At 39.4% G+C, this 18,918-nt stretch overlaps 1 protein-coding gene across 2 annotated transcripts in view; it reads right to left on the reverse strand.

Moving 5' to 3' along the window:
* The window catches only part of GALNT7 (polypeptide N-acetylgalactosaminyltransferase 7), a 148,895-nt gene that overhangs the window by 19,877 nt on the left and 110,100 nt on the right, over positions 1-18,918 (reverse strand). The window contains exons 3-6 of one of the 2 annotated variants that reach the window (XM_023252665.2): positions 9,399-9,565; positions 4,288-4,418; positions 3,958-4,037; positions 1,176-1,358 (exon numbers count right to left, since the gene is read on the reverse strand). In XM_023252665.2, the coding sequence (XP_023108433.1) occupies positions 1,176-1,358; positions 3,958-4,037; positions 4,288-4,418; positions 9,399-9,565 (561 nt within the window). Of the gene's footprint in view, positions 1-1,175; positions 1,359-1,499; positions 1,683-3,957; positions 4,038-4,287; positions 4,419-9,398; positions 9,566-18,918 lie in introns of both variants that reach the window. The other variant, XM_023252664.2, reaches the window with a different exon arrangement.

Genomic DNA, 18,918 nt, shown 5'->3' on the forward strand with positions numbered 1-18,918 from the left:
TTATTATAACTATGCTTTTTTGATCTTTAAACATATCCCCACTTATCTCCGTCTATCTTTTCAAATGCATCTTAACATGAAAACCACTTAAAAAAAATGTCTTTATTAGCTAAACCCAGGGAATGAGCAGAAATGTAAATATCATCACTACCCTTTATTTTTTACACCCAGAAGTATTCGTTAAATCAAGTGGGTAAGCAGTAAATTCCCGAGCTGTTTCAAAAAAGAACTTGAAAGAGAAATTTGGAAAGTGGCAAAGATTAAAATTCTATAATTTCCTTCTGTTTGCCATCTCAGTCTCTTGTATCACGGCATGCCCAGATCCCAGCAGCATTTGCATGACATTAGAAACACCTTCCCAAAAGAGTTCTAGCATCAGTAGTATAACAAGGAGAGAGAGACCAAAAGCAGAACCATAAGATCAGAAACACAAAATTAGACACACTTAGAAGCCTCTGCTAACATCTGACCAAACATTTCATTTGGAGTCACTTTGAAGGACAGTAGAATGTTTCGGTTTAGAGACCCAACGAAGACAGCAGCAGAACTGTTCTATTTTATCCCGTAAGAAGGGACAAAAGCTGATTCTAGAATAAAGTTTCCTTTTAATCAAGTGCTCTTCTGAGAAGGAAGTGATAAAGGATTTCGTGTAATATTTTCCAAAGTCATGTATTTTTTTTTTTTTATTCATCAGATTTAACCGGTACAAAATTAGTATTTACGAGTTAGCATACAAAACACAAAGAAGAAAAAAAAAACCCAAAGAAATCTCTTGCTATTTCTACAGCAAGGGATCAAAGTGGACATAAAACCAGGACTGTAAGTAATTTATGCATTTTAAATTTACAGAATGAAATTATGGTCAAAAGAATAAAACTCGATGTCTAGCCTACTAGGAAAGGAGGGCTAAGGTTTTTTTTCACTCGTATTCGCAACTAATGCCATATAACCTCCCCCTGCCATCCCCCCAAAAGTGGAGCTTGCATTTAGAGAAAAAAACAATTACAAAGTAGTAAAGGTGAATTCAAACTTCAGAACTAATGTTAGGGGAAAAACTGTTACAGAATCTGAGACAGCACCTACAGTGTTAGTAACAAATTCTTTAGCTTGGCAAAAGGTTAATAGGTTAGCAGCAACTGGAGAAAAGAAAAACATGTAAGTGATTTAGTGATTACCGATATGGTTCAGTTTTTGTCTTTCTCATTCTCTTCTCTCGAGGGGTCAGAGGCACCCGTTTCCAGAGCATACTCCAATCCCATGCTCCTCGGGCATACCCATCTTCATCACCACCCCCTTGGGGTACAATTTCATATGTGTTGCCATTTATGACATCTATAATCGGCACAGTGCAAATGGTTCTGTATTGTGTTGATGATGGCAGCAAAGATGAAATGGAACGTATGTATGGACCCACATATTTATACAAGCACATGGGGAAGGAAAAAAAAAAAGTACTTAGATAGACATTCCACGTAAGAAAATAAAGTAGTAGTCTTTACCGATAAGGTTCAGTTTTATGTTTTCTTTTGGCCTTTTCCTTGTGGCTTAGAGGAATACGTTTCCATAGTAAACTCCAGTCCCAGGCCCCTCTGGCAAAACCATCTTCATCCCCACCTTGCTGTGGTTCAATGGAATAATCATTCCCATCTATGTAATCTATTAGAGGCACAGTACATGTAGTTCTGAAACATTTACAGAAAATGAAAAAGCATTTAAGAACCCAAAACTGACTAGTTTAGCATGCCTAGCTGCATTATCTCTTTTTACTGTTGATTTTTTCTTTTCCCCCATTAGGGAACTTTAATATCTAATGGGAAACAGAAGTAAATCAATGTCTTTAAAAGTCAAGGAGCCCTTTTCTGTAAAGGAAGGACACAGTAGATTTTTCCCTCAGCTTACAGACAAATGTTGAAGTTAATCATGTTTCCTCACATTTACTTTGGTCCTATGGGCAATTTTCTCTTGGTGGTTTTGCATTATTTACAAGATTTTCCTGACTGTTATTTTCCTCCTTATCCCTCCATTAAAAAAAAATGAATACAGGGGCGCCTGGGTGGCTGAGTCGGTTAAGCGTCCGACTTCGGCTCAGGTCATGATCTCACAGTTCGTGAGTTTGAGCCCCGCGTCGGGCTCTGTGCTGACAGCTCAGAGCCTGGAGCCTACTTCACATTCTGTGTCTCCCTCTCTCTCTGCCCCTCCCCTGCTCATGCTCTGTCTCTCTGTCTCAAAAATAAACATTAAAAAAATTTTTTTTAAATAAAAAAATGAATATAAACATGACTATGAGCATGAATGTGAGTGCGTGTGTGAATGTGTGTGAGTGCGAATGTGTGTGAATGAGTGTGTGCATAGAGAAATAAAACCCACTATGTTCTTAGTGGTTCTCCCAACTTTCTGTTGCTTTCTATTCCTTTGGAAACAGTTACTATGAAAACCTGTTCCTGTTCCTTTACGTGATCTTTTCCCTCTCCTTTTATTGCAATAAACAAAAAACACTGCCAAAAAGAAAAAACAAAAAACAAAATAACTACCGTATTATATTCCTGCATTTTTTAAAAAAGAAGAGGGAAAAAAACTCTTAAAAACCCTTAAAACTTGCTGACAAACAAGTAGTGGCCTGAGAACTTGGAGCAAAAAATATCTTATATTTGGGCTTCATAAAATGCTAGTTCTATATGACTAATTAGATGGAGGATCAAGTCTGCAAAGACAATTTGGCTTGTTTCAATAGTCATCCTTCAGAAAGGATTTTAACATGCAGTTCCCCAAACAGAGATTACAGCTTTACATAACCATGTTAAGGTGCTTTTTAGATGTTTAGAAACCAGGGAGAAGAGAAAAACCTATACAATTCTGACATGGGGGAAGTGGACTTGAGACAGATGCGGTATTCCCTGCGGACCGTGGATTTCCACGGGACGGTGAAGGTGGGGGGCCACCGGGGCGTATGTGGGAATGCCACAGGACCCTGCGGAAAACCACCTCCTTATGGTGCCTGAGGACTGCTCGTTTTCACCTGGAGAGGTGAAGGTGTGTTATCTTTCTTTACTTCTCACGATTCTCAGATTTCCAAATAAATAGTGTCAAGCGTCCCGGAGAGATCTCGGCTTGAGAGTTTATTGGCTGTTTGAATTGGGGCAAATTAATTAACTCCTCTAGGCCTCAATATCTTCTTCAATACAATGGAGCTAATAATATCTATCTTGCAGAGGTGCGGTGAAGATTGAATCAGCGTGTGAAATATGTTCATGACAGGCTTTCAGACCAAATCCACGGATAATTAAACCCCCCAAAGTTCTTCCTTTGATTCACACCATTCGCCCCAGGGACAGATTTTATTTCCCTCGATTCTGAAACAGTCAGAATTCTGGACTAAAAGCAGCGAAGGCTTTTGGAACTAGGAGATTAATGCTGCCTTCTATTGTTCAGACGCTTCTGTAAATGTGGTGATCGCCACATTTCTACCGCATGGCTATTTCTAAACTTTAAAGTTTCTACAGGAACCCAAAGCTTTGACACGAGTAACAGCTGCTCCTTTGTATCTAAAATCGTAATTCAAAAAGGCATAATAAACCAAGAGGTATCATCTCAAAGCATGCGCCTTCAAGTCTTTAGCACTGTTATCACAGTGTAGAGGGAACAATTAACGTCACTCTCAGGCAAAGCTCAGACAACAGGGTTGTCTGTTCACTAAGCCAACCACAAGATGATTCTTAAGTGAGACACCCTACACTTATCCCGAATGCTGGACTGCCTGCATCCGAATCAGCCCAAAGGATCCGTCTGGCTCCAGCCCAGAGAACCACCGGCCGAATGACAATGCTTAAAACGCAGCGCTTGAGGCGCTGAATGGAACTAGAATCAGGAGAAGGAGAAGAATATTATTTGTCCTTCTCGGGCAAGGTTTACTTTTCACCCAGGAAAGAAAAAAAAAAAAAAAAAGCCAAGTAACGTTACCTGTCCTTAGATATGGGAGCTACGAGCGGTGCATACCAATTAACTGCCACCTCACAGTGGGCATCAAGGTATATCAAAACCTTAAAAAACAGAGGCAGGGAGAAAGAACACTCTTCACATATGGTACATCGCATATCACACACAATTTAACATTAGATGCTAGTAATACATTAGCATGAGAGTCCATTCTGACATAGAAGGTATCGGTTTAATAAAGCCAGCATTTCGTTTCAATTAAAAAAAAAAATCTGAAGGTACTTAAAAACGGATACGATCTTTTAGTTACCAAATCCAAGATGTTAACATTGTGAAATAGCGAATGTTTCCTACCTGCCCAAGTTTAGCCTTCTGGGCACCAATACTTCGTGCTTGAATTAAACCTTCTCTTCTTTCGTTTCGAAATACCTTCACTAAGCCATTCCACAGCTTAATATAGTCATCTAGTTTTTCTTTTAAGTGTTCTATGGATAAAAGAATTCAATCAACATAAATTATATTTATGTACATAAACCGGTTAAACTCTAAATTTTCTCAAAAAACAGGAATAGGCAACAGGTACTTTGGGCAGTCCAGCTGGTCAAACAGATTGAATGTTTACAGGGAAGCAAGGTAGAGTGTATTATTTGAGTTCATTTTTTGCTTAATATGCCTACAGAGAGCTGGTTAGCCTGACAGTCATCAAACACCTCTCCAAATGTTAAATATATTAATGACTATGTCAACTGACATGAAAACTTAAAAAAAAAAAATCTGCATATTAATGTCATATCTAAAATCCTTAAGGCAAACATTTTGGTTACTTTAGCAGAAGTAACGGTTCCAGAATTCTGAAGATACACGGGCTATAAACAACATTCTATAACTTTATTGGAATCTACATAGGGTATAGGTTAAAATTGGTCTCCGGGCCATCTTTCTCTAGCTATACTCAGCGGTGAAGGTTGAGGTCTTGGTGTGATAAATATAGTCATCAAGTTGCCAAATAATAACCAAAGGATCCAATTTTCTCTGTATTGTGGGTATCAACAAGTATATGTATGGCTTCATGTACATGTGTATGTATATGTATAACCACCATGTATACATACGTAAATATTTAAATATAAGATTTATGTGTAACAAATAAATATACACATATATTTGCAATCTGGTAGAGGAAACTTTGTTAAAACAAAGACACGTTTGCCAAAGTTTCCACCTTGGTTTCCCAGTTGCAAGAGAATAACTTTTTTTTTATTTTTTAAAACTGACATCCAAATTAGTTAGCATATAGTGCAACAATGATTTCAGGAGTAGATTCCTTAATGCCCCTTACCCATTTAGCCCATCCCCCCTCCCACAACCCCTCCAGCAACCCTCAGTCTGTTCTCCATATTTATAAGTCTCTTCTGTTTTGTCCTCCTCCCTGTTTTTATATTATTTTTGTTTCCCTTCCCTTATGTTCATCTGTTTTGTCTCTTAAAGTCCTCATATGAGTGAAGTCATAGGATTTTTGTCTTTCTCTGACTCACTAATTTCACTTAGCGTAATACCCTCCAGTTCCATCCACGTAGTTGCAAATGGCAAGATTTCATTCTTTTTGATTGCCGAGTAATACTCCATTGTATGTATATACCACATCTTCTTTATCCATTCATCCATTGATGGACATTTGGGCTCTTTCCATACTTTGGCTACTGTTGATAGTGCTGCTATAAACATGGGGATGCACGTGTCCCTTCGAAACAGCACCCCTGTATCCTGTGGATAAATGCCTAGTAGTGCAATTGCTGGGTCGTAGGGTAGTTCTATTTTTAGTTTTTTGAGGAACCTCCATACTGTTTTCCAGAGCGGCTGCACCAGCTTGAATTCCCAGCAAGAGAATAACTTGTCTGTGTCACTATGAGCCCTTGAAATTGGTCCATCACAGCCACAACTAGCTCTTGGGTCTCTAAAGATGTTTCTTGGGGACACAAAAATTATTTTAAGTTGTTTAAAACTTTGGGCCATGAATACATAAATAACAAAGAAGATATATTTAGAGATGAACTAGTCAGACTGTACCCTTAATACTTGACTCATTTTTAGGGAGCAATACACTTATACATGGGTGTTCAGGATTGAGAAGAAAAAATCAACCTTTTTCTATTTTGGCATCCAGTTTTCATGAGTAGTATAAATAAAATTCTCACGCTGAATTATATTTTTTTCCCCAGAATAATCTAGGTAATTTTTCCCTTCAATTTAAGTGACTTTTTTTTTTTTTAATCTTACCTTCTGATTTTTTTTCAGCTTGGTACAATCCTAAATTACTTTTTAAAAGCACCCTCTGAATTGCATTTCCACGTTTTTTTTAATTTTAAAAATTTTTTAAATTTACATCCAAGTTAGGTAGCATGTAGTGCAACAATGATTTCAGGAGTAGATTCCTTAGTGCCCTTACCCATTTAGCCCATCCGCCCTCCCACAACCCCTCCAGTAACCCTCTGTTCTCCATATTTAAGAGTCCCTTATGTTTTGTCCCCCTCTCGGTTTTTATATTATTTTTGCTTCCTTTCCCTTGTGTTTATCCGTTCTGTGTCTTAAAGTCTTCATATGAGTGAAGTCATATGATATTTGTCTCTCTGCATTTCAGTGCTCTTTTGACTATGCAATCTAAATAAATTTAAAATAAATTGTTATGGCCAGAAATGAGTTGATGGCCTGTGCTTCAAATTTAGATTCTTAGTTAAGATGGTCCAAAAGGTAAGCTGGTCAGTCAAATGACTTCTGGCTTCTTTGGGATCTCACACTGTGGTAGATTCTAATCATGTTCAAAACATTCGCCTCTCCTCGGGGAATAATTATTCTCCCCAGCCTGCTGAAAGTAGGCTTAGACCATGTGGTTTGCCATGGCCAACCTGCTGTGGACAAAATGATGTGAGGCACTTGTGAGCAGAAGTGTTAAAATCCCACTAGTGTTTCACCATTCTCTCTTCCTTTGCATAAGGCAGGCAATGCATGAGTTCAGGCTGCCTTGCAGTGAAGGTGTGGGGCATTGCTGGGGCTGAGCCACAGAAAATGCGTAGTATGAGCCAGAGAACTGTATAACTCTGTGTTGTCATGAGCCACTGAGAGTGTGGAGACCCATTTTACCTCGGCCCCACTTGGCCTCAGCTGGCTGATGTACAAGCATAGAGGAGTGTGCTCTATTTAAAGGCCCCAATTCTTGTTTAGAGAGGACACTGTGTTTTCCAGAAACCCCAGTGTTATAAGCAGTCAGCTCCTTGTGAGGTTTTATATTAGTAAAGTGTTTTGTCTTTAAAGGAAAAATGGTAACTCAAACTTTTACTTTCTGAATATATCGGGGAAAGAACAAACCAAATGTTCGCTCATTAAGGATAGGGCTGACAAATTTTACGGTTGTTATGAAATGGGGAAAATTAAAGGCCTTCTGTACTTCTGTTCAAGGGGAGCGCCAACAATGCCTCTCTGCACTCTGCAAGATAAGCAGGTCCTGCACTTGACCGCTATTAAACTGTGTTATAAGAGGCTAAATGTTAGAGCACTAATCACACAAAATAATTAAAGTCAAATGGACAAAAAAACTGAAGTCCAAATTCTGTTCTCCTCTCCTGAAGCCAAGCAGTTATTTCAGGATGGGAACACATTTTGGTGTATCTGCACTTTTTATTAAAGGATATGCTAAGCCTCTGCTTGTATTAATAACATAAGGCTTCTTAAAATCCACATACATGAGATTTCCCAAAGTCATTTTTGTAGATGTAGGTTTTCGTAAATCTAAAATACTGTTGGTACCAACAATATCACTTCAAAACGTATTTTCAAATATTTATCTTGAGACAGGAATCGTATTCTTAATGAAAGCCCTCCTGTCATAGAAAATTGAAGTCAAGATGTCTAAGGTCGAGGGCATTTGATAGGACTAAACATTTTAAAAGATTACACTTTTTAGTGCAATTAAAAGTGATTAGTTGAAAAAAGTGCTTCGTTGTACAAAGATGAGGGGAAAAGGAAATAGGCCTTATTTCTATTTCTTCTCCGTGCGGACATCTGTGTAGATCAATATTCTGATCATGTCCTTGCAAAAACAGCAGAGGTTTATCTAGACTGCGAGAGTTACAAATTAAGTTTTGGAGAAAGCCTGTGTAAAGCCATTCTGAATGGTATTTTCAGGCTACCCATGTTCTGTCTTCACCTCTAATATATTCACTTGTACACAAAAATTCTCTGTGAGACTTATTTGCCAAAAAAAAAAAAGCAAATACCTTGTTGTTATTGAGTAGCCTGAGTGCTTTGGTCAATTTTCAAAGAATCTAATTCAGTTTTATGACAAGCAAAGACTAGTAAATAAATATCCAGATCTGGGTTTCAGCAGCACCATTCTTTTTTTTTTTTTTTCAACGTTTATTTATTTTTGGGACAGAGAGAGACAGAGCATGAACGGGCGAGGGGCAGAGAGAGAGGGAGACACAGAATCGGAAACAGGCTCCAGGCTCTGAGCCATCAGCCCAGAGCCCGACGCGGGGCTCGAACTCACGGACCGCGAGATCGTGACCTGGCTGAAGTCGGACGCTCAACCGACTGCGCCACCCAGGCGCCCCACCATTTTTTTTTTTATTTAGCATGCTGATTTGGGGTCTGAACTATAACATTATCTATCTTCTAATACTTGTGCCATTAAGAAGTTATATTCTGCTTACAATAAATGTTAATTTAAAAAACCCACTTATCTGGGAAACCACTGCTCAATCTCTCTCTTGCCACGTTGAACCAAGGTTAACCAACACCTCCCTAAACGCTATAATAGCTGGCTCCTTAAAAAGAAGAAAAAATACACCACAATTTCCTTTTATTCAACAAACTAAATCAAATACAGAACAAAATAAGCTTTAGTAGATACTTCTATTATATATAACAATGGTCCGCGGAGTCTGGTCAAATTCAATATTTGTATCATTGTTCAAATGCAAAAATTAGGCTATTAAATAGGTATATGGATTTCAGGTTGATGGCTATGGATGGAGCATCCGGTAGCAATACAACATAACACAATTGCACTTTTCAGTCTTTCAATAAATGATCTTCATGGCCCCATTTTTGCAACATCCAAGGCCCAGAGAATTGGTGTCGTGTAAGATGGTAGTTAAATACACAGATTTACGAGTCTGTAGATTTGGATCTGTTAACTAGTACCTCTGTGACGTTTGACAAGTTACTGAACACCTCTGAGGCTCCCGTGTAAAATAAAGATAATGACAGTATCCATCTCAAGGGTTATTGCCAGGATGAAACAAAATAATTTATGTATGATGCCTGGCACAGTGCCAGCTTGGTACCAGATGCTATCAGTAGATGCTAATTATTAATTTTTAAAGACTAATTATTTTAGAATCACACTTTGCAAGTCTTCATAATTAGCTTATTTCATAGACAGAAAGTCAATTTTCCACAGCCATTACCTTTATTACTGAAATCATCAATTAGCACAATTTCTGCTAAATATTTCCTTGGAGTCCTTTTAATGACACTGTGGACCGTTCTCATGAGGGTTGACCATCCTTCGTTGTGGAAGACAATGACAACGCTGGAAGTGAGCAGGTTTTCATCATAATGCCAATACTTGCACCTGTGAAAGGAACATTTAGTCATGTTTATTTAGAGGCAATTGGTAATGCGCGGTTTCAAACTCACTACGATTAGGTTTTCTGGTTGGATTGAATATTACTGACTTCAACGAGGGAAGCGAGTGAAATGCAACCTTTCATATTTTAACAGAAACGCAAAATGGAAGAGAGAAGATGCTACGAGATGAAGTCACTCACAGAGCAGCTCCCTAACCAACTGGCACTTGCTGTGTGGTAAAGAGAATTAATTTCTGAATGTACGCGTCCCCGCCGGGGGCACTCCAGATTTTCACAGCAATCAGAGCTGGGCTTTTTTTTCCCCCATGCCTTAGATCTCAGTTTACTTGCCTTTTTAAAACTTGAGTTTCTAGTGCACAGATTTCTTTCACTTGCTGTGTATGAACTACCACACAGCTGGATTTGAAAGCTGTCCTGTTCTAATGTGGCCAAAACCTTCAGGAAAAAAAATGAAATAGGCTGACCTATGGCATATAGCAGACATTAAAAAATTAACTGTTGACTGAATTTTAAAAATCCTAGTAATCTGGGGTGCCCGGGTGGCTCAAACATCCGACTCTTAATTTCGACTCAGGTCGTGATCTCACGGTTCATGAGTTCTCTCTCTCCCTCTCTCACTGCCCCTCTCCCGCTAATGCTTGCTCTCTTTCTCAATATAAATAAACTTGAAAAAAAAAATAAAATTCCTAGTAACGTTTAGTTATTAGATTAGCTAAAGAAGATATTTAGCTATTTTACACAAAACTATTTGACACAACTACAGTAGGAATCAAGTTGCCAGGAGCCTTTTTCTAATTGAAAGGAAACTCAGAACAGGGCCTGATAAAGACTCAAGGAGCCAGGGAAGGTTTAGTGAGTTTCACAAAAAATACACACACACACACACACACACACACACACACACACACACACAAAGCATATATATGTATATATGTGTGTACATAGACACACACATTTATATTTCTGTTTGTTTTAACGCCAAAGCTTTTCATGAAGTAAATAAGCTTGTTCCAAGATTAAATTTAAAGCCATAAAAGCAGTAATTAACCTTATCAGCTTGATAACCTATACCGGGAATTAGAATAGGAACCATTATTTAAAATAGGTCCTGGTCTGATTCAGATGGAAACAACCTTTTCTCCAAGTGTGTATTTTCCTTTCAAAATTGTTCTAAATTATCTATGTTCTTCAAGGTTGATTTTTATAGAAATGCAGATTGAGTCCGGTAATCCACTTAAATCTTATTTCCTATATCTGCATTTTCTCATTAAAGGGGTATTAATTACCCATTATGCTCATGCTCTCAGCTAGACACCAGAGCTACAGCACTGAGAGGACAGCACGGTCTCTGCCCTTACGAAGCCATGGTCCTACAGGGGAATCAAGACACAGAGCAAATATTTGTACTTTCCAAGAGTGTCGATGCAAAAACCAGGGTGCCTACGACAGGTGGACCTCGCTTAGCCTCGAGACATGTGGTCAGGAAGGGCCCCTGGAGCTCGTGATTTGATTAAAGATGATTAAAAAAAAAAAAAAAAGGTACTAAGCCCCAAGAGATGGGGAGGGAGTGGGGAGGAAAAGATAAGAGCACAAGAATGAATCGTGGGCATATGATTGCAGGTATTATGGGAACGTGGAAGATCTGTATCTTTGGAACATGTAATTAAAATACGAAAAATAAACATAAGTTAAAGAGGAAAAGTTACAAAGAAGCGCATTTGCGGTAGAGGAAATAACAGCATCTACTTATTATGTGCCAGGCACTATTCTGTGTTTTACTTTTAGTAACTTATTTAACCTGCGAGTATCACTATGAGGTCAGTACTATTAATATCCCCATTAAAAAAATTTTTTTATGTTTATTTATTTTTGACACAGAGAGAAAGACAGAGCATGAGTGGGGGAGGGGCAGAGAGAGAGGGAGACACAGAATCCGAAGCAGGCGCCAGGCTCTGAGCTGTCAGCACAGAGCCCCACGTGGGGCTCAAACTTACAGACCATGAGATCATGACCTGAGCCGAAGTTGGACGCTCAACCAACTGAGCCACCCAGGCGCTCCTTAATATCCCCATTTTATAGATAAGGGGACTGAGGCTCAGAAAGAAATGATTTGCCTAAGATCACACAGCTAGTAAGTAGTGAAGGCAGGAAATAAACCTAGGCTATCGTGAATTCACAAGAAATCTTATTAAACATAAACGTAAAAGAAAAAATACTAGCTATTCCTATGTATGAATGGCTAAGAACTGATCTAAGAACTGTTGATGATATTGAATATCATTTCAATACAAGGCACCCATGGAGCATATTGTTATGTGATGGGAGCCCTCTCGTCTCCTCCCCTTTGCAGCCAGGAGATGGCCCCAGGAATGGGGAAGGACAGGTGGGGTATGGCACCCTATAGCAACAAGTTAAACCAAGAGGGCTTTCTAGTGTAACCCAAAGTTGAGAGGGTCCAAATATTCATTCAGAAGAGCAACTTAAAAAATACAGCAGTGGAGGAATGCAGATCTTGAAAGAAGCTGTGATGAGTGCTTCTGGAGAGAAAGCAACCCAGGCAGATAGGTCTAATTTTAGACGGCAGGAATAACAGTCCCCCAAAACAAACTGTAACCCAGATGGAGGCTCAGGCAACCTTGTTCCTTCTCTGAGGACAACCACTGGGCTTAACACAGCAGAACCGGATGGCACAGACACCAATGAATTTATAACAGACACGAGAATTGGTGACAATATTCAAGACATGGGAGGACACTTGGGACTTGCTGATTTCTAAGGCAGAAGATGACAACTTGGGGAAATAAGCAGATAGGGACTCTGAATGGCAGACAGAAAGGAGTTGAAAACACACAGAGACTAGAGGAGGGAAGGCAGAGGTAGAGTGAAGATGGGAGAGAGGGTCCCATGAGGGGCAATGTCACTGTCCTGGGGAACTGCATAAGTGGAGACAGTTTAAAGATCTGGGAATGCTACCTTGCCTTCTTCCACAGGACAAGGGGACAAGAGAACTGGAATAGAGAGTGTTGTCTTGCCTCTCCATCTCCTCTTGCCTATGTACAGTTTGGAAATAACTCCAAAGATGTAAATGAGATTGTGTGCCAGTAACATCTCTTGGTGTATACTTTTCCTATTTGTCTCAAAAATTACAAGAGCATTATATAACTTGTGCAACACAGAAGTTTATTAAGGTGGAAGTTCCCTCCCTTGCCTCTCCTCAACTATGTCAAATCTCATATCCTAGGAGAAATCACTGTTCATAGTTGGCTGTGTATTTTTAAATTTTTCTTATGCAGGCATATAAATGAGTATGTATGTGTGAGTATATACACACACATACAACATATTCAGATGAATATGTATAAATTCTTCTTCCATGTGAATATGTACAGATTTATCATATTATCTAAATCTTTTTAACTACTGCGTAATATTCCATAGTATGGCTGGTCCATTATTTATTTTTTTTTCTTTTTTTCTTTTTTTTCTTTTTTTTTTTAACATTTTATTTATTTTTGAGACAGAGACAGAGCATGAACGGGGGAGGGTCAGAGAGAGAGGGAGACAGAGAATCTGAAACAGGCTCCAGGCTCTGAGCAGTCAGCACAGAGCCCGACACAAGGCTCAAACTCACGGACCGTGAGATCATGACCTGAGCCAAAGTTGGACGCTTAACCGACTGAGCCACCCAGGGGCCCCTGGCTGGTCCATTATTTAACCATCTCCTTACTTTTCCACAGAAAAGGGAAGGAGAAGCTTTTCTAGTGAGGATGGGTAGAAAATCTGGAGGGAACAAGATGGGAATAAAAGCAGACGGAGAAAGGGACTTGTGCCTGGCCTCCAGTTCTGACCTTTAGGAGGAGACCACCCCACAGGGTGTGGCTACAGCACAGAACAGAAATAATTCTGATGTGTATTCAGGCAGAGAGAGTTAAAGACAATTCCCTTTTCCACCTATTTTCTGCAGGCTCCTTTGGCTCTAGGTTGGAGCCAGAGAGCCTAGGATGTCCACATGCTTTCCATGGGAACATGGAAGGTAGCTTAGAGTTAAGATCCACGGGCCTGCTGGGAGTCACCATGGTAAGGGGTAAGATGACATTTAGCAAAGTGATGGGGTAGAAGGCTTAGCCAGGGACTGGGCCGTGGGGTTCAGAGGATCCACAGTATCAGTGGAAGCCAATGTGGAGTGAGTCCCTGGAGTGGGGCAGATGTCAGAAGGGACCATGTGTCCCAAGGGCAGCAGGAGAATTGACCAGAAGTTACTACGGCAGGGGTTCCTTCAGCAGCAAGTGCAAAGACGTCATACACCTGGGAAGACAGGAGAAGGCAGCAGGGATGGAGGGTAAACAGACCAGAAGTACCCATAGCACCTCAAGGATGCAGGACCCTTCTATCATCTGGATGCTATAGAAGAAAGGAAGACGAGATGAGACCCTATGGAGGAGAAACAGCCCAGAGAGGGAGTCTGAACTTCAGGCTGATTGGCCACTAGCCGAAAGGAGACCTTTAAGCCAATGCAGATTGGGTGACTTTTAATTACTAGCTTTCACTGGCCACCATCAGCCTGAATGCAGGTTCATGAGAAAGTTTAGCTCTTTGGCAGCTTCTCTGATTTTCCATTGTGAGATGAAGCCATTGAGTGGAGCATACAGAAAGAGACCTTATAATATACAAAGCCTTGATGTTAAGACTTATTATTGAAAGAAGCCCCCATGGTACTGTAAAACCCCCTATTTTGCATCCTTTCTCTCACTTTGCTGGTGGAGAATTTGTAATCAGTTCTAGTAAGAAGGACGGCCAACTGAAACAAGAATGCCACATTTAAGTGGATGGGTTATGTTATAGACTTTGGACTAATGTCTGCTCTCTGGCGCCTCATCTTCCAAGAGAGCTTAAAAATCCTCTAACGTCAAGGACAGTAGTGCGTTAGCATCATCAAGAGACTGTTCTGGTCGCAAATATTCACATTCAGATTATGGGTTTGCGGTGATTAAAGCTATAGTTATTCTTTAAAGTCATTTAACACAGTATTCTCATGGGGGCCATGGGGGCCAGGTGCTGGCGATCAGAAGAAAAGATGGGAATAAAAGTTCTCACAGTGACTCTTCTAGAACTTAAAAAAGTAAATTTCAACCCAAAAGTGAAATGCCTGTGTATAATTTACTTGTATTCCCTCAGTACCAGCTGTTTTTAAGATCAGTAGTTTGATACATGGCCTTGTTGTGTCTAGACTTTATCAACAAATAATATCTAATTCAGCAGACTATGAAAAACAGCATTTTAGGCTGCAAACCTCTGCAAACCATAGAAACTATCATTAATCTACAGGGGTGTGTGTATGTGCGTGCATGTGCACGCACATATATGCACGCTTTTTTAGGCATAGGAAACAAATCCTCAATTTAGGAAACACTGTTTTTCTTTTTTTTTTCAACGTTTATTTATTTTTGGGACAGAGACAGACAGAGCATGAACGGGGGAGGGGCAGAGAGAGAGGGAGACACAGAATCGGAAACAGGCTCCAGGCTCTGAGCCATCAGCCCAGAGCCCGACGCGGGGCTCGAACTCACGGACCGCGAGATCGTGACCTGGCTGAAGTCGGACGCTTAACCGACTGCGCCACCCAGGCGCCCCAACACTGTTTTTCTTTATACACTACCTACTTTTATTTTTAAATCAATTAAGAATCTTTCCTGTCTCCGTCTAAAACCTTTTTTGCTCATTCCCATGATAAAAGGAAGTGGAAAATTGCTTATGATTTACATGAAACAGTGCTGACACCCAATGGTTGAATAAATTAGTAATGTAGAATATAAAATTTAACTCAGCAGTCAGAAACCAATATACATTTTCAATGAAAGGAGAATTATCACTGTTAAACCCAATCACTCAAACTCAACAGGCTGGGGGAGTGGAATTTTATCCAAGTGTTCAGTTTCTACGTACTTTGATTGGAAATGACACAAAGTAAGCCCCTTAAGAACATGCTACGGTAGATTTTATTCCTTGCAGTTCATTACACGTACCAAAATAGAGAATCTGAGCAGCAAAGAAATTTATAAATTACACTTCCTGATCACCATTCTCTGGATATGCTCCTTTCGTCAATGTCTTTCCCAGAAAAGCCTGCTATAATCCAGATGTGGAATTGCCGACATAAAGGTGCAATCTTACAACCCTTAATCTGGCTACAATTCCTTTACAAATACAACTTAAAATGACACTGGTACTGGATATATTTTCTGCAACGGTATCATACTGCTAGCTCACAAACCCCTACAACTTTTCTCCCCCACTTACTGCTCAGCCTAGTGTTTCTCATTCTGTGTTTTTGCAGTTGAACTCAGCATAAAATACCTTGTTTACATTTATTTTGCATTTTTGGTTGGGTATGAGCTCCAGCAGGCTCTGCTCTCTTAACCATCCTTCCTCGTTTTCTATGTGGAAAATTGGATTATTATGGTTTCTATCTCTGGAGCCACTGTTTATATGGACGAATATGAGAAGGTCAAATATAGTGCTTGAAAGCTATGTGTAATCCTTAAGAGGTTGCTATCACTCTACTCATCAATTTCATCTAACTGCACTATCATTCACACTGTATTTCTTTACCTAGTCCACAGGGATCTGAGAACTTTACTCAGCTATACTACTAAATCAAGACAAATTAGGTATCACACAGTCTCCTGGTCCACTAATGTAAACGCATTTTTTTTTTTTTTAAGATACAGTTACTAGTTGGTTTGATTCCTTTTCATAGACTCACACTGGTACCTAGTGAAAGTGACTCTTTAAGTATGAATAAGTGGTCTCTTCTAGGATCTTAAGAGTCGTACATCAGTGTCAAGTTTCCAGAACCAAACATTCTCTCTCCTCTTTGGAAAATGTTTAAGGCAGTATTTTCCCACCTCCAGTCCCCTAAAATCTCTCCTCTTCTTCACAATACCTCCGGATTATTGATGGTACTTCCTTTCAAACTCATCTGGTAAGTTCCTCAGTATCCAGTGCTAGACGATGCTTTAAAAGCCTCAACTAAAATTTAATATACTTAGGTGCCTCCTTATTCTGTGCTCATTATATTTGAATTTAATTCCCTCTTAACATGCTGTTATAAAACTTTCAATATGGAGATCACTCCTTAGGCATAGCAGCAAATACTTGCCCAAGCTGGGCCAGAGGCCCCTTCCTGGACTTTGAGCTTCTGAGATTCTAGTTGGGCTCTTGAGTGATCTTGTGAGGCATAGGCCGGGTAGCTATTGTCATGGAGAAAGAGAGAAGTAGAGATAAGAGTCTATGAGCTGCAGAAAGAAAGAGCATCTGACTTTGGTTCCCAACTTTTCATTTCCTAGTTCAGTCAAGTATATTTCCTGACCTTAGGTTCCAGGAGATACTCCTACATCCTTTCTTCTTTTTTTAATGCTTATTTATTATTTTTAAAGGTGCTTTGTGGGAGATTTTATTTTTTTACACTCAAAAGACATTTTTGTAAATTCTGATACAGCCATGATTATACTATCAGAGTATTTCCTTGTTTATTACTTCAATAGAAGGATTTTACTTAGAACATTAAGAATAATTTTTTTTCAAATGTGTGAAAGTAGAGTTTTATTTAAAAAAAATTTTTAAAATATAATTTATTCTTGAGAGCGAGCGAGAGAGCACGATCAGGGAGGGGCAGAAAGAGAGGGAGAGGGAGAGCTCCCTGTCAGCATAGAGCCCGATGTGGGGCTTGAACCCATGAACTGTGAGATCATGACCTGAGCCAAAACCAAGAGTTGGGGGTGCTGACTGACTGAGGCATCTGGGGCACCCAAGGCACCCAAGAGATACTCCTACATCCTTTCAGTTAATTGCTTGCCACCCCTCACCTCCACCATTTTTTCTTTCTTTCTTTTTTTTTTTTTTTTTTCTTTTAGCTTAAGCTACTTGAGTAGATTGGTTTCTGGCAAATAATTCATGTTTAACATGCTACTCTTGATATTTTGGTAAACTTTCATTCATTATGTGTATGTCTTCACAGAATTAAACTTAGAGATTTTTCACTATCATTGAATCAATGAATCAATCTCTTAAAATTTGAAATTACCGGAGATGTTCCTCAATGATCATTGTTGAAGTCACAGAAAGATGAACTACAGATGGCCTTACTACAGGCCAGTATTATCTGGTAGGTCCTAAAAATAACTTGTATGAACGTACAAAATTGAGCTTAAGAGAATTACACATGCTAACCAAATAGGAGGCTGATATGTTAAACTGATGTGAAAAAAAACAAAAACAAAAACACAAATTTTCATGTAACGTAGTCACCACTACAATAATCTGCCTACAAATTCTGATTACAATTGGAATGTTGCTTGGTGAGCATGGAATCTGACAGTCTTACTGGTTTTGAAAGCTCCATGCATCTTCGTCCACAATTGGTTTTGCTGAACAGAGTAAATTCCTATTGGCTGACTCAGGTCCCTTCTCCCATGGATAGCTGGGGGTATAATGACCACATAGTTTCTTTGGCTCCTCTATTCTCATCCCGTGGAGATGAATTGCTTCTTAGCAATGTATTCTTTCTTTTACAAGGCACAATAAAATTGAAGCTTTTAAACAATAGAATACCTCGATGCCTTCAAGAGCTTGTATTCCTTTCCTTGATTACTAGAAGCTCTAAGATGATCTACTTCCTTTTCTTCAATATTCTTATCAATTCCTCGTATTAGTCGCTCTTCCCTTGAAGGTCAAAATTAAGCCTATCATAATAGAACCCACTCTTCCTTAACCATCTGCAACATGAAAATGTCAGCACAGCTAATAGTCAGAGGTTCTGCTCTCAGCCAAAACAGAATTTTCATGTATTTGGTTAATACTTAATACATATCGGATGATTTGATCTCAAAAAATTTTCTAGGAATACCCCTTTTCTCCCTGTTGTACTATATTACAGAATACCACCTATTCTCTTAGTGAATTAGATCTTAATGAACAAGAGAATAATAATCTTTAACTTCCGCTCTATTGGGGTTAAAGGTCAAAATCAATGAACACAGAATTAATGGTCGGGTCTACAAAAGTTTTTTCAAGTAGACCACCTTTCAGGATTAAATTAGGTAAATTGAAAACACACAGCTGTCTGCCACACTTGTTTTGGAGTCTGGTGCACAGTGCCATAGTTGGAAGGTGGGACACCAGAATAGGTATGAAGGAAAGGAAAATGGGTTGCTCTAGCTCAGAATACCCATAATCTCTATCAGGTCCACCCTCGCAATCAGCTCAATCTAAATTAAAAAACCCCACAGGCTTGCTTGTGTGTGCCAGGTTTTAGGACAAGTGCCCCCAGTTCTGTTCA

This window comes from Felis catus, chromosome B1 (assembly GCF_018350175.1).
Source record: "Felis catus isolate Fca126 chromosome B1, F.catus_Fca126_mat1.0, whole genome shotgun sequence".
Classification (NCBI taxonomy): domain Eukaryota; kingdom Metazoa; phylum Chordata; class Mammalia; order Carnivora; family Felidae; genus Felis; species Felis catus.